Source organism: Symphalangus syndactylus, chromosome 5 (assembly GCF_028878055.3).
Source record: "Symphalangus syndactylus isolate Jambi chromosome 5, NHGRI_mSymSyn1-v2.1_pri, whole genome shotgun sequence".
Lineage (NCBI taxonomy): Eukaryota > Metazoa > Chordata > Mammalia > Primates > Hylobatidae > Symphalangus > Symphalangus syndactylus.
Genome location: NC_072427.2, coordinates 59,458,822 through 59,474,005, shown reverse-complemented (window position 1 = coordinate 59,474,005; position 15,184 = coordinate 59,458,822). Strand labels below are relative to the sequence as shown.

The 15,184-nt window shown below is 43.1% G+C and overlaps 1 protein-coding gene across 3 annotated transcripts in view; it reads left to right on the top strand.

Annotated features, from left to right (window-relative positions):
• LOC129482588 (golgin subfamily A member 8M-like) overlaps positions 1-15,184 on the top strand; it is a 28,987-nt gene that overhangs the window by 5,085 nt on the left and 8,718 nt on the right. Inside the window, exons 2-9 of one of the 3 annotated variants that reach the window (XM_055278615.2) lie at positions 4,031-4,321; positions 12,101-12,220; positions 13,120-13,179; positions 13,361-13,441; positions 14,294-14,332; positions 14,593-14,640; positions 14,729-14,813; positions 14,906-15,015. In XM_055278615.2, the coding sequence (XP_055134590.2) occupies positions 4,199-4,321; positions 12,101-12,220; positions 13,120-13,179; positions 13,361-13,441; positions 14,294-14,332; positions 14,593-14,640; positions 14,729-14,813; positions 14,906-15,015 (666 nt within the window). In that variant the 5' untranslated portion in view covers positions 4,031-4,198. Of the gene's footprint in view, positions 1-4,030; positions 4,322-10,358; positions 10,422-12,100; positions 12,221-13,119; positions 13,180-13,360; positions 13,442-14,293; positions 14,333-14,592; positions 14,641-14,728; positions 14,814-14,905; positions 15,016-15,184 lie in introns of those variants that run through there. The other 2 variants (XM_063639068.1, XM_063639067.1) reach the window with 2 other exon arrangements.

The following is a 15,184-nucleotide window of genomic DNA, read 5'->3' as shown; positions in this document are numbered from 1 at the left end:
CATTCCAAAACTCAGTGGCAAGATCTCTAGACTCAGACCCGCCTTCAAGTTCCAACCCCCGGCAACCCAAAGCCAATTAATTGTCCTCCCAGAATAACATCAGATAGCAATTAGAACGTGGTCCTCGAATTCTCCAGATCAGCTCCGAAAACATATACACTATTAACAGGGGAAATATTGTGAACTGAAGTCTTTAACAGGTAACATTAATCAAAAATATTTCCATGGATAAACGATTATATATAAAATACGTTTCTCACCAACAAAAACCTCTATAAATTTCAGGCTGATGACAATTTAACTTATTTTTTAAATGCATAATTATGTCAAATAAATGCATCTACAAAGGCCTGAATACAGTCTCTGAGTCTTAAGCTCCCCCCATCTTCTCAATTTCACGTTTCATTGTACGTGTATTTGAGAGAACATTACTCATTATTTGTTTTGGGAATATTATGGAATATTATCCAATATTTTGGATATTATTGAAACTAGTTGATTGGAAGTCAATGGCACTGTTCCTGCTAAAAGAGTAGGATCCTCATCAGTAGACAGAGACGTATAAGAATAGTCATTCTACATCGACAAAGTGTCAGTATCAGGCAGTGGCTTCAAAGCCAAAGTGGTGGTTGGATGTAAAGTGGAATTTTAATTGGCGAAGAGGAGGCAGATAGTGAGAAATGTTGATTCAATAATAACGTGAAGTCCAGGAAAGCCTGTGGCTGTAAAGAATGTTGAGCCATAGAGCCCATGGGACATAGGAAAGGGGGCCTCGAAATATTCAGAGACTTGTAGAAGGGTAGAGTAAATATCTAAGATAATTGTGATGGATAGTGCTTGAAGTATTTGCTTTCGACTACCTTCTATCAGGCTGTCTACAAACGTGGAAGTTTCTTGAGGGCAAGAATGAAGTCTTTTACAGCTTCTGGCATGCCTCCGTGTACCCAACAGGTCCTCAATAAATAATTTGTTACCCTACTTTGTCATACAATATAGGACATACTTAGCTGTACAGCACGATGTGATTTGATCACATCTAACCTATGAGTGGAGAATCACAGCGTTGAGTCTGTTTAAAAACAACACTCCCTATTCCCTTTCACTTTCATAATATATTCATTTGGTTTCTAGTAATGTTGGTTCTACCCATATGTTTTTAGGTAATAGTACCATCTGTGATGTGCCTAAGTAAAATTATACCAAGAATTCTATGGCGGCAAAGCTAATGCACTGCTCTTTGTTTTGATTAAGATTTTAAACGTTTGAAAATGTAAATTCAGATATTGGACAGTGAGGGGTTTATTTTGGAGGTTGCAGGAGATTGAAATGTTGGGGTAAAACTGCTAGGCTCTTTTGGGACTTGTCTGTCGGGGTGGGGAGAATATACAAGTTAACCAAATCTTGGAAATTCTCACATTGCTTAGTTTTGTGACTGTACAAAAACTGGCATTGTTCTTCCTAGGTCTCAGTGGAGAAATGTAAGCTGTGAGTTTAACATCCTGTTTACTGTGTTTTGGCCAGGATTTTGCAAGCTTTTGTGGAGAAAATTATATTGCTTTTTTTTATCCTGTTGTAACATATATGTATATCAGTATGCTTCCTTGTGTTTTACTATGGTAAAATTGTATCTTGCATATAGAGAAATAAGTCTATTAGAGTGAATTTTAAAAAATCTTTACTCTGAGTTGGCAGCCTTGGGTAATGAACCATACGTTTAAGCCTTGTAAATACATCACACTAGAGCCCAGCATGGTGACGTGCACCTGTAATCTCAGCCACTTGGGAGGCTGAGGCAGGAGGATTGCTTGAACCTAGGAGTTTCAGACCAGCCTGGGCTACGTAATGAGATCCCATCTCAGTCAGTCAACCAATCAATCAGTTACACAAAAAAGATCAAGATCTTTCTTGCTCTTTTAGAATGTCTTTCCCAGACATTCTAACAAATGTCTCGGTGTCTAAAACAATGAAAAGGGTTTCTGACAGAGTTACAGCAGTCATCAGAGAAAAATCCTGGACAGATTGCAAATGTGTACCAGTTGTGAATTTCTATGACTGCAGTTGAAATCCAACGTTATTTTTGTACAGTCTTCTTGGGTGTATCTGTGTTTAATAACTTGTTTTCAAATTTAGAGGACTGTAGCTATGGTTTCTTCTTAGAGACCTTGACCTTGAGGGGCTCACAGTTTAATGAAAGAGAGAACTAGAAACCAAGAATTAAATGCAGAGAGTGAGATTCTGCAGCACAGGGTGTATACAGGGTGCAGAGAAGCACTGTGGCACCGTGTTCTGGCCTCATCTTCTATTGCTCTAGACTTCCTGAAATGCCATTTCCTGACCCTACCTGGCCCTCTCTCTGTAGGTGCCGTTCTGTCTCCTTGCAAGCCTTTTCTACACCTTAAGTACCTGGTGAAGTTCTGTTTCTTCAGAAGCTTCTTGAAGCCTGCCTCTAGCTCATCCAAATAATTGTTTTGTCTACATCTCTGTTATTTCTTTATAAATAATTACAGCCAATTCTTATTATTTGCAGTAGTAATATTCTATAAAGTTGCCCAGAACACTGAATTAATCAAATACCAAACCCTTGTTTCCAGGGTAAATATGTACATAAATACATATGTCATATAGGTTATCATCTTAATTCCTAAAAACAACTCATCCTGGTAGATTGAATTTTCTTTATTTCCAAAAGAATAAAGGAAGTACAGAATTGTAAGTGATTTGTCTGAGGCCACTCCACTAACAGGTGCCAGTGTTATGATTCAGACCCTGTCCAATTGGCCCCAGAGCCACAGCTTCTTGCACTACCCTGCAGTGTCCTCTACTGTCTCTGTCCTCAGGTCATCTTTGTATGAGAGTTGAAACAAGCAGACCAAGGGTCACTTTATTTGACCTTAGTGTGGGATGTGTGCAAAGAGTGACAGAGTTTTCACTACTGTGTGTCTATCCAGGAGCCACCTTGAAAGTGCCACAAGTATTACTTTGGGGATTACAAAGACATTTTAGCAAGTAGGCTAATTTGCAAATGTGGAATACACAAATAATGAAGGTCAACTGTATTTGTAAGTGACTGCTAGGGTCTGTTTCATGGTAATCCCTTCCCCCAAGAGCGTGGAATGTTTCTTTAGCTTCTTTGATAGTTTATTTGTTCATTCATGTATTTATTAAGTACTTACTATAAGCCAGGCTCTGCTTTAATCTGTGTGAACAAGCTAGAGATTAAGGTCCTGCCCTGTGGATTTTGTATTAGAGTAAGAAAGACAGATAGCTAAGTCTGGAGCTTGGGGGGCGAGGCCCAAGTTGGAATTATAGATTCACTTGACCAAGGTGAAACCTGGTGTGCCCCCTCCTGCTTCACATGCACAGATATACTTCCAGAACATTTCTGTTCTATTCTTGTGTATAAAATCCTCCTTTTCAGCCCCTCTCCATTGATGCATGTCAACCTCTACTTGCATTTTGTTGATTTTGAGGCCACTTGCCCATGTAGCTGGCAGGATATTGAAGAAGAATCATACTGACCTGGCTCTGCTGCCTACCAGCTAAGTTACTTTGGTCAAGCTCTTGGACTTCTGAGCCTGTTTCCTAATTTCAAAAGTGGTGATATGATGTGTTAGGCCCTGGTGGGTTGCAAGGAAGAGGCACACATGTATTCCCTTTGTGATGAGGGCCAAATATTAACTTGGATGGAAAGTCATCCAAGCAGCCGTATTGTCTCTGGCCCTAGTACTTTCAAAACCTCACAGAACATTAATTTCGCAGTATTTAGGATAGGACTTGAGCTCTGAAGACCTATAGTGTGGTTATTTGTTCATATGGCTGTTTTCCACACTAGACCATGAGCTCCATGAGGGCAGGGTCTACAGTTTCGTCTTTCTATCTAGGCACTCAGTTCACTGCCTGATACATAGTAATAGAGGCACAAATGTTTCAAAAGTTGAGGAATTTTCAACACTTCCTGAAAGAATAGGAAGAGATAAAGGCTTCTCAGAGAAGGTATTATTTAAGCTTTTCTTTTTCTTTTTTTTTTCAGATGATGTCTCGCTCTGTCACCCAAGATGGAGTGCAATGGCACAATCTCAGCTCACTGCAACGTCTGCCTCCCAGGTTCAAGCCTCAGCCTCGCGAGTAGCTGAGATTACAGGCCTCTGCCACCATGCCCAGCTATTTTTTGTATTTTTAGTAGAGACGGGGTTTCACCATGTTGGGCAGGCTAGTCTTGGAAATACTGACCTCAGGTGATCCACCCACTTTGGCCTCCCAAAATGCTGGGATTACAGGCATGAGCCACCATGCCCAGCCTATTTATGCTGATTCTTTAAGGGTGAGTAGAAATTTTTTCCAGGTGACTAAAACCTTGAGACATTATTCCAAGCAGAGACCAGCAGGGGCAAAGACACAGGGATATAGAGATGTTGAAGTTTACCAAACACTACTAGATTTAAAAAACAAAAAAGAAACAAAATCAAAAATTAAAATTAAAAACCACCTAAAAAAAAAAACTATTAATGGCCTTGGCCAGAGGTGACATCACAGTTGAGTTAACTATGACCATAGACACACAGTAATGGATGGAAGTTTTAGGGAAAAAACATAACATTCTCAGGTTGTTGGCAGAGTATCTAGAACAATTTAGAAATACAGGTATTGAGTTCTGGGAATAATTACACCGTAGTAAAATCATTTCCTTCTCTGCATTTGAAGCATGTATGTGTTGCACACTGTTCAAGGTGCTGAAAATCAGACTCTTCTCAAGGAGCTCATGAGCAATCAAGGGAGATGGATGGGTGAGCCACTGATTATCATGTGACAAGTGGGGTAATAGAGATATGACTCAAATGCTATCCAAAGAAGAAGAAGGGAATTATTCATAATATATGGAGTGCTGGGGAAAGAGTTCTGAAATGAAGCCGGCCGGGTGTGATGGCTCACCCTGGTACTACTGGAGGTGGAAGTGGGAGGATCCAGGAGGATCTAGGAGTTCAAGGCCAGCCTGGTTGACAGAGCAAGACCCTGACATCTCTATATTTGTGAAAAATAAATAAATAAATATTTTTAATGAAGTGATATTTGAGCACTCTGGAGCACCATACAAATATAGGACAGACTGAAGGAATATATGTAACTTAATTTGAGTTAGCAGTTTTTGAAATTTTATATTGCAAAAGTGTACATATTTACTGTTGTGAAATTAGAAAGAATTGATAGTCAAGGAGGGCGTTCTATAAAGCACTCCATAGATGCACCATACTGAGACAATGCTTAATGCTTTGATGGATTTATTTATGCTTTCTATGCATATGCATGTATTGTATACATACATATGCATGGTTAAATAGAAATGGTTCTCCTTGGTGTTCTGTTTATCCATTTATTGTTATGAAGTAAATCCCCAAAGAGTATGTTTGCTTTGCCCAAGGGAGTCTTTTGCTACATACTGCTGTACATAATGAATACTAAAAAAGGGGCTAACTTTTCAGCCTTGTGACATTCTGGTGATTCAAACAGAGGCTTCATCAAAGGCAGATTCCGAAATGAACTTGGTGTGTGTAGGTGGTTATGCTTGGCATTATTGCCTGTAATAGATTGATAGGGATGATTTCAGTGTCCGCCAACAGGGAACTGGTTAAGTAAACTGTGGTACATCCAAATGATGCATACTGTGCAGTTGCAAAGAAGAATGAGAAAGACCTCTGTACTCTTGTAGAAGAACTCGGATATATTGTATGTATTTTTTTTTTTTTATTATACTTTAGGTTTTAGGGTACATGTGCACAATGTGCAGGTTTGTTACATATGTATCCATGTGCCATGTTGATTTCCTGCACCCATTAACTCGTCATTTAGCATTAGGTATATCTCCTAATGCTGTCCCTCCTCCCTCCCCCAACCCCGCAACAGTCCCCGGAGTGTGATGTTCCCCTTCCTGTGTCCATGAGTTCTCATTGTTTAATTCCCACCTATGAGCGAGAACAGGCGGTGTTTGATTTTTTGTCCTTGCGATAGTTTACTGAGAATGATGTTTTCCAGTTTCATCCATGTCCCTACAAAGGATATGAACTCATCCTTTTTTATGGCTGCATAGTATTCCATGGTGTATATTGTATGTATTTTTTAAAAGGAAGAAGGAATGGCATCGTATGTGTGGTATGCTATTTTTTGTGTTGAGAGAGAAGAGTAGAATAAGAATATACATGTGTATTTGCAAAGATAAATTCTGAAGTGATATATAAGAAACCAATTAAAAGTGTTTGGCTGTGGAAGGAGAATAAGACTGTGAATGGGATTTTGCCGCATACTTTTATAGGTAGTTACATTTAAAAATTTTCTGAACTATATATTTGTACACATGACCCTTTTAAAAATAAGTGAATGAAGGAATGAAGTAGGATTATGAGAAAGAGATAAAAGGATCTAAGGGGCTGCCCATCTATTTATTACCCAGTGAATATTGATACGTAACAATAGCAGCAAAAATTGGAAGAGTAGCCCCAGGAGGGTGGGGAGTCAGCCTTTCCTTTGTCTTTTCCTCAATTTCATATATTAAAAAACATATATTCTGAGAACAATAAAACAATTTGAAATAAAAGTGTCTCCAGATCTCTTAAAAGGAAGATGGGGCAGCTTTATGTAGTGCACTTCTGAAAAATGGGCTGGTTTCCCTCAAGAGGCAGGGATTCTAGCCTACATGGGACACATACGGGAGAAAAAATAAGAAAAAGAAAAGAGATTTAAATATAAATAAATGAAAATATCACTTCTCCCTGATTACAAAGGAAATCACATTCTTTCTGTAATAATTTGGATGACAAATATTAAGTCTTTAATTTGCCACCCAAAACATTCTGGTTTGTTGCTTTTTATACTTTTTTATGCATGTAAACATTTTAAAAAGTGGAATCATACTAGATAGTCTTTTGTCGCTTACTATATTGGGGGCATATTTCTGTGGCAGTAAATATATCCTGGCATCATCATTTTTAATAGCTGGATGTATATTAATTGTTGCCACCGCAGAGGTGAATTTTCTTATATTTACATTTTAATGGACGCGTGCAAGCATTTCTGGACTGAATTCATAGAAGTAGAATTTCTGGAGGGTAACAATGTTTAGGGTCTTGAATAGAAATTTTCAAATTATCCTCCAGGGAAAGTGGCTCAGTTTACACTGTCACCAACGGGGACAGAGCTCCAGGTTCCCCCTTCCATGTGTCATCTTTGCACCTTTATACAGCAAATGTCATTGTTTTCATGACATTTCCTTGATTTCTGGTGCTTTTGAATCTTGTTTGTATACCTATTGGCCATTTTTATTTTTGTGAGAAGTGCCTGCTTCTCCATTGCCTATTTTCTGTTGAAAATCATTTGGTTTTTTTTTCTGAGTGATGTTAAAGATTTCTTTATAGGCTAAGGATACAAACCTTTTATTCGTCATTGAGTTTACTAAAACTTTCTCCCAGAAGTAATTTGTCATTTCATTTTTTTTCCTTCTTCCTTCCCTTCCCTTTCCTTTCCTTTAGTTTCTTTCCATTCTTTTCCTTTCCTTTTTTCTTTCCTTCCTTTTTCCTCTTCTTTCTTTGCTTTCTCTCCTTTTCCTTCCTTTTTCCTTCTTCCTTTCCTTTCTTTTCCTTTTCCTTTTCCCCTTCCTTCCTTCCTTTGCTTCCTCCCTCCCTGCATCCCTTCCTTCCTTCCTTCTTTCTCCCTCCAAACTCCAAAGTCACATTTCACTTAATTTTTATCCTGCCAAATTGGAAAGCGTTTTAACTTAGCGATTTTAGTGTAAACAGGAGCAGGAGAGAATGTAATTATCTAGGTCTCACTCTGTCACCCAGGCTGGAGTGCAGTGCCATAATCATAGCTACTGCAGCCTCAAATTTTTCCCACCTCAGCCTGCCAAGTAGCTAGGACGACAGGTGTGTGCTACCACGCCCAGCTATTTTTAAAATTTTTTTGTGGAGATGTGAATTTGCAGTGCTTCCCAGGCTTGTCTTCAACTCCTGACTTCAAGTAATCCTCCCACCTTGGCTTGTCAAAGGGCTGGGATTCCAGGTGTGAACTACTGCTCCCGGCCGAGAGTTTAGTTTTCTTTGCTAGTGATGTTCTTGGTATCTTTTCATATTTGAGGCATTGGTGCTAGTGCTGAAGTATTACACTCACCATCCAAGGCTTACAGGGCTTTTGTTTTAATATGGAACAGTTGGAACTGTTTAGTTCTGCATCTTTGCAGGTATACAGAATGTGCCTACCAGGACACTGCTTTATATCCATTGAAAGCAAGAAGTAATACAGTAAAACTTTGCTGGGCTAGAGGCTTTGATTGAAGGAATGGAGTGTTCTGGTTGAATTCTATTAACTCGAAAGTATGAAGGTGAGAAAAATTCAGAACTTAAATTTCCTTTAAATGCAATTTGAAAATACAGCCAATGATTCCACTTTTCTTCTCTAGTAACCGTGGACATTCTGATCTACTTGGTGTTTTATTATAGAACTCCTAGTGTGCCTGAAACTTACATTGTGAAGATACTTTTTTAAAACTTTAGCTAAGAGGATGTAAATGGTTTTGTATAAGGTCAGGCTGGATGAGAACTAATACTTGTAAATATACTTTTTAGACTAAACTTCTGACTGCCACTTGTTTTCTTATTGAACTCATAAAAACATAACACATTGGATGGAGGGTAGGAGTAGGAAGGAGAGTTAAGTGTTTTAATTGCATGTCATTGTTTCATATCGAGATAGAACATATAGTATCCCTGGCTTTGGACCTACCGAAGGAAAGACATTTTTCTACCTGCTATATGCCAGAGGTTCCTGAGCACCTGGGGGGATTACTGCAGCACAGATTGCTGAGCCCTACTCCAGAGATTCTGATTCACCAGGTCCAGGGTAGGGCCTGAGAATTTGCACTTACAGAAAGTTCTCAGGTGCTGCTGCTGCTGCTGCTGGTCCAGAGACTACATTACTGAGAACCACTCTTGTCTACTAACTGTAAATTGTAGAACTCTAAACAAAAGCTTAGTTTGGTCTGGGATAAGAAGCGCACATAGTTCATGGAGCAAATCATGAAAGATTCGACCCTTGATCCCAGCCTCGTGTGAAATTCAGGTAACAAGCAGTACACAGTGACACAACACAATTCTTGCTTTTCATGATTGCAAGTCATAGCCAAGTATCAAGTGAGAAATTCAGTTTCATTTGCAAGGCTTAGAGAAGCCAAGTGATTCTAGAAAAATGGACCTTGTATTTGTTTTAAATTGGTAAAGAGCTTTGAGTGCTTATTAAATTGAAAGCTTTTAAAATTTACTTTGTATTTTATTTTATTTCTTTTGAGATGGAGTCTCGCTGTGTCACCCAGGCTGGAGTGCAGTGGCATGAGTTTGGCTCACTGCAACCTCCATCTCGTGGGTTCAAGTGATTCTCCTGCCTCAGCCTCCCCAATAGCTGGGATTACAGGCACCCACCACCACGCCTGGCTAGTTTTTGTATTTTTAGTAGAGATGCGGTTTCACCATGTAGGCCAGGCTGGTCTCGAACTCCTGACCTCAGGTGATCCACCCGCCTCGGGCTCCCAAAGTGCTGGGATTACAGGTGTGAGCCACCGCACCCAGCCCAAAAGCTTTGTGTTTTTACAGATATTAACCATGTTTCCTGTTTAAAAAAAAAACAACAACAATAATGTAGGAGAATAAGAGAAACATTTTTCCAAAAAAGCACTTTGATTATTTTATCTTATTGGAATGTTGGATAATATAGTGTGCTTCATTAATCATCAAGCACGTATGGATTTCCCACTTTTATAGGATCTGTATCTCAGTTCAGGTAATACTGGTAATTTTTGTACTGTATTTGAAGATGAAAAGTATAGGCCAAAATCATAGACCTTGCATAGAAGCTGGTTAATGAAGACAGCTCTGGAGGAACACATAGATACACACAGAGAGACAAACATATATGTGTATATATATATATATATATATATATATATATATATATATATATATATATAAAGTATACACACATCTGTTTTTTAAAGTTTTAAAGCTTTTAAAGCAAAAGCCGGCCCCTCCCCTCTCTCAGAGTGGGTGGGGACAGCAGTTACATGGGCAGCTTTCCTGATGAGCCACAGGTCCCTCTGGACACAGTTGCCTGGCCACGCCCCCTTTCCCTTTCATCTTTCTCATTGACCAATGGGCTTGGAGCATTAAGGCCATGCCCCTATTCTGCATTCTACTGGTTCCCTGGTTACGGCTTCCTCTGGCTCAGTTACGCAGCTGCCTGCTAGGTGACTGGACGTGTTGATCAGTGCTCGCTGGGATTTTGCTGACGTGGCCCCAACCCCGCCTCCCTCCCCACCCCGCCTCCCTCCCCACCCCGCAATGGCAGAAGAAACTCGACAGAGCAAATCGGCTGCAGCCAAGAAAAAGGTAAAGACGTACCAGGTCATGGCCCCCCAACTCAGCCACAGATCCCCTCTGACGACAAGACCGCTGCCAGAGTCCATACTACTACTGAGACACACCGAACTTTGCCCCCCAACCCCAGCGCTTCTGGCCTCCCCCTACAAAAATCTTGTCAGTCAGCCCTGCCCCTTCAGCAAACAGCTCAGTCCCTGCCCTCGCCAGTCACCCCAGGGTGACTTTGGGCGGGTGACTCCTGGGGCTCCCCGTTCCATTACTGAGCCCTCACCTCTTGCCGCCCCAAGTTGGACCTCCCTGGGCTCTTTGGGCTCATGTCTCCAAGGACCTGGGTTCCCCAGCCCCAGGCCCCGCCCTCGCCAGTTGTCCCTGGGTGACTTTGGGCTGGTGACTCCTGGGGCTCCCTACTGTAGACTCTGCCCTGCCCTCCTGCTGCCTCAAGGTCGACCTCCCTGGGCTCTTTGTGCTGGCGTCTCCAAGGACCTGGGTCACAACCCTGTGTTTCCCTCCCGCATGGTGGAGCTGCGACTCAGACATCGCGCTGTCCCTCCCCCGCACTAGGAGGAGTGGAATGTAGTGATGTCACAGTCTGCCTGCAAACTGTCATTACTGAAAGACTGGCCTTGGTCTTATGACCGAGTCCCTTAAGCGTTGTCACCCCATTTCTGTTTCTTCTGGTCCCAGCAGAAATTTCCAGCTGGAAGGAGAATGGAGACTATGGGACCTAGGAGCAAGAGGTTTCAGGCTGCCTTACTCCCTTAACATAGACATTGACGGTGGGGAAAGCCTACACTTCCCCTGTGAGCTCAGAACGTTGACAGTATCTCTGGATGGTGATGGGAGAATGGGTTTGGTTTTGTTTTCTCCCAGGCGTCTACTTTCCAGAGAGATTTTAACATTTTTTTTCTGAGTTCTCCACCTCATATTCTAATTCTCCATGGTTCTGGGACCAGACTGCCCTTCAGTCAGTGGTCTCTGAAGTGAGAATTCCTCATCTTCTGTGGAATAGATCTTGGGAAACTGAACTTGACAGTTGGAATCTTCCTGATATTATCTCAACCTTGGGTACTTTGAGTGCCACAAGATAAATGTGGGACATCTTTCAGAAGCATCAGTTTCCCTTGATTCTCTTGAGATCAAGAGAAAAAACATGAATGTACTTAGGGATGACAGTCACATAGGTTTCTAAGAGTATACCAGACTTCTCTCTGAAATGAGGCTTGGTTTGTCCTCTTTCTGATAAACTCCCAGATTTAACAAAAAGGCTGCCTTCTGCCATGAGAACACGTTGATATAAAAGTTTGAGAGGTACTGGTGCACCTCTTCACACTAACAGACGTGTGAGGATATGTGACTCTAAACCACATGGCATACAGTTCCTGCCTACTTAATGTTTACTTTTCTACCTCTGCCTCTGGTTTTGGTCCCTGGCAGCTGCTGATTCTTGGCAAAACCCCAGAGCTTGGAGTCAGAAGACTGAGTTTCAAAGTCCCAGTATCGCGTTTTTCTTTTTTCTAGCCATGATATCAATCCCTCTCAGTCACTAAATGATTATGACAACACCTTGTACTGTTGTTGGTGTCATTACATCAGATGGTGTATAAGAGTATTTTGTAAAAACTGTAAAGGAGGATGTGGCTGTAGGGGCTGACAGTTCTCATGAGTGTTACTGCTCTTCTTTCCCACAGTTTAAAGCATATTCGCAGAAAAACAGCCCTAGAGTTCCAACAGGAGCAAAGAGGAACAGGAAAACAAATGGCAGTATCCCTGAGGCAGCCACTTCTCGTGGTTGCCAGTCACCTGGGGATGTGAGTCTTGGCTGGCCAGGCTCCTGGGGACAGGGGGCCCAAGGGGCAGTAGAGGGTAATTGTTAAGATTGTGGATGGACTGTTGGGTACTGGTTAAGAATTCTGGGTTTGGCCGGGTGTGGTGGCTCACGCCTGTAATCCCAGCACTTTGGGAGACCGAGGCAGGCAGATCACGAGATCAGGAGATTGAGACCATCCTGGCTAACATGGTGAAACCCCGTCTCTACTAAAAAATACAAAGAAATTTGCCAGGCGTGGTGGCGGGCGCCTGTAGTCCCAGCTATTCGGGAGGCTGAGGCAGGAGAATGGCGTGAACCTGGGAGGCAGAGCTTGCAGTGAGCCGAGATTGTGCCACTGCACTCCAGCCTGGGAGACAGAGTGAGACCCTGTCTCAAAAAAAAAAAAAAAAAAAAAGGAATTCTGGGTTTGAATCCTGCCTCTCTGTCTGGGAGGGATATGATTTATGGCAAGTTGCTTGAGCTCTTTGGGCCTCTCTTTTTACGTCTGTATAACAGAGGTGGTATTGTTTGACTTCCATTTGTGAAGTTTAAATGAGATTTGTTATTGTTGTTTTTATGTTAATCCCTAGTACATAGTACATGGCCTCCTGCAAACACCCAGGACACCCAGCATTGCTGTTTGATTTTCCTCATCCCCAGTCTCAAGGGGAAGCCAGGACAATGAGAACAGTCACTTGCCATCAGGAGTCATTGAAAGGGCCCCCGGGTGGGATGGTGGGGAGATAAGAACCATGAGAGAAGTTGGCACAGAGTTATGGGACAAAGGTCCAAGATAGGCAGAAAAGAAAATGTTGCCAGTTGATGGGGAAGAAAGGAAGTCAGAGGGCTCAGACACTGAGGGGGACAGAACATCTCCGTATGCACTCTCATCTCTTGTAGTCAGCAACAGCTTTCCACGGGGAAGGCCCTACATCATCGACTACCCTGAAGGATCTGGAGGTAAGAGGCTCTGGGTGAAGGTGCAGTGACCCTGCAGGCCAGCCCTCCAACCTCCTCACACAGCGGGGACTAGGTGCCCCTCTGTCAGCTGAGACAGCCCACACACCCCAGCCCTAATGATTGTTCTCTCTACCTCTCCCCAAACTCCTGCTCCACCTCCTCCTCTCTGCATGCACCTCAGAGCTCCTGCCAAGAACCGGCAGTAGTCCGGGATTCAAGGTCCATAAAAATCAATCTACTGAAGAACACCATCAAATCTTTGGTAAGAGTTCAGTGGGGTCCCCTGATTCCATGCTGCCAATCCTGGGCTGGGTTTCCCCTTAGGGCCCTGAAGAAAGAGCTGGGGGCCCCTGGTGCCAAGGGTAAATAGGGAGTTGGAGTGCCCAGGCCTCACCTGGAGGGACCCCAGAGCATGCAGCGTGGCTCTTATTTTGCTGCCCTCTTTGCCGACTCTCTCCTCTCCAGACACCCCTGCTTGAGTCCTTGCTACACACGCCCTGGGGTTGTTGCCTGTCGGGGAATTGCTAGCCTGACTGGTTGTCAGGGGCCCTGTATTTGTGCTGTGACTCAGTCCCCAATTTGATCTTCGATTCTGGACAAGCCACCTCTCCTTTTTGGGCTTGTGTTTCCAGAGGAGGTAGTGAGTATCAAAGATCTCTGTTAGCTCTGAGAGTCCGAGATTTAAAGACCCCCTAGAATGGAAACCTCAGGGCCAAGGGCTCCTGTCTGTCCTTTTCCATCCTATATCTGCTGTGAAGAACCATACCTGGCCCGTACGTGCTCAGTAAATGTTTATTGAATGAACGCACTTTCTAAATCACAAGCTGCCAGAAGGAGGGGCCTTTCTCAAACTCCATCTCTAGGGGTTTATGTTACTGTCCTCTCAAGAGAGTCCTGATTCAGACTTTGAGTTCTGTGGCTGTGGGCAAAAACCAAAAAAGACACAAATCCTCTGTCCTTGGGAGCTTGAGGAGACTTTACCGGTTCATGTTCCCATTATGTCTGAGAACTTTGCCTTTAAAATCCATTCCTGGCCTCTGCCTACGGCTTCCTGGTCTGGGGAATAGAGTTGAGGGGGCCACACTCCATCACCTTAATTTGACTCTCCCCACAGAAACAACAGAAGAAAGACCTGGAACATCAGCTGGAAAAAGTAACGTGATTTCCTTTCCTTGCGACATGACTGCTGGGTTTGGGGGGCACTCAGACATAGAGGCCTCAGTCTCATCTCACCCACTCCCAGCCTGGGGAAGAAGGCTCACTCCTCACATTCCACCCCATCCCCACAGGGCCTCTCATAACCTGGTCCCATGGGTGGGCCTGTCCTGGGGCATTGGTGGCATTCTGGGGGCGTGTCTCTTGCTGTGCCATCTGCCTCCCCCTGGTAAGAGCTCTGTCTTCCTCTTCCTACAGGAAAAGAAAGAAAACAACAGGAGACACCAAGCCAAAAGGGGGCTAGAAGTGAGTGGAGGGTGTGAAGTTTCCTCCTGTCCTCCCGAGAATGTTTCTTTCCTTCTCTTTCAGCACTTGCTTGGTTTTTCTCCCAAAGGTTCAAATCAAGATATTGAACACCGAGAAAAAGAAACTGCATACGGACATATCCCACACAAAACGTTCTCTCAGATACTTTGAAGGTGGGAATCTGGGCACCCTGTCATCCTTCAACCTGGCACTTTGACAGGTCTTCGGGGGAGTCCTTTGGGCCTCATCTCAACTCTCATTACAGAACAGTCCAAGGATCTGGCAGGCCAGCTGCAATGTTCATTGCAGCGTAAAGAAGAATTAGAGCGGGTTCTCTCTGCTGTCGCCGCCACACAGAATAAGAAGCTGGATGGGGTGAGTCCAACCACCTGCCCCGTCCCCTGGGAGCCCAGCTTCACAGATGGAGGAGTGAGCCTAAAAGTCCCTTCTGCAGGATGGAGTGTCCTGCCCAGAAGGCAGCATGGCCATTTCTCGCTGCTTTTGTTTATGGTTGTTAGAGGCAGCATGGGGCTGAGTCAGCTGC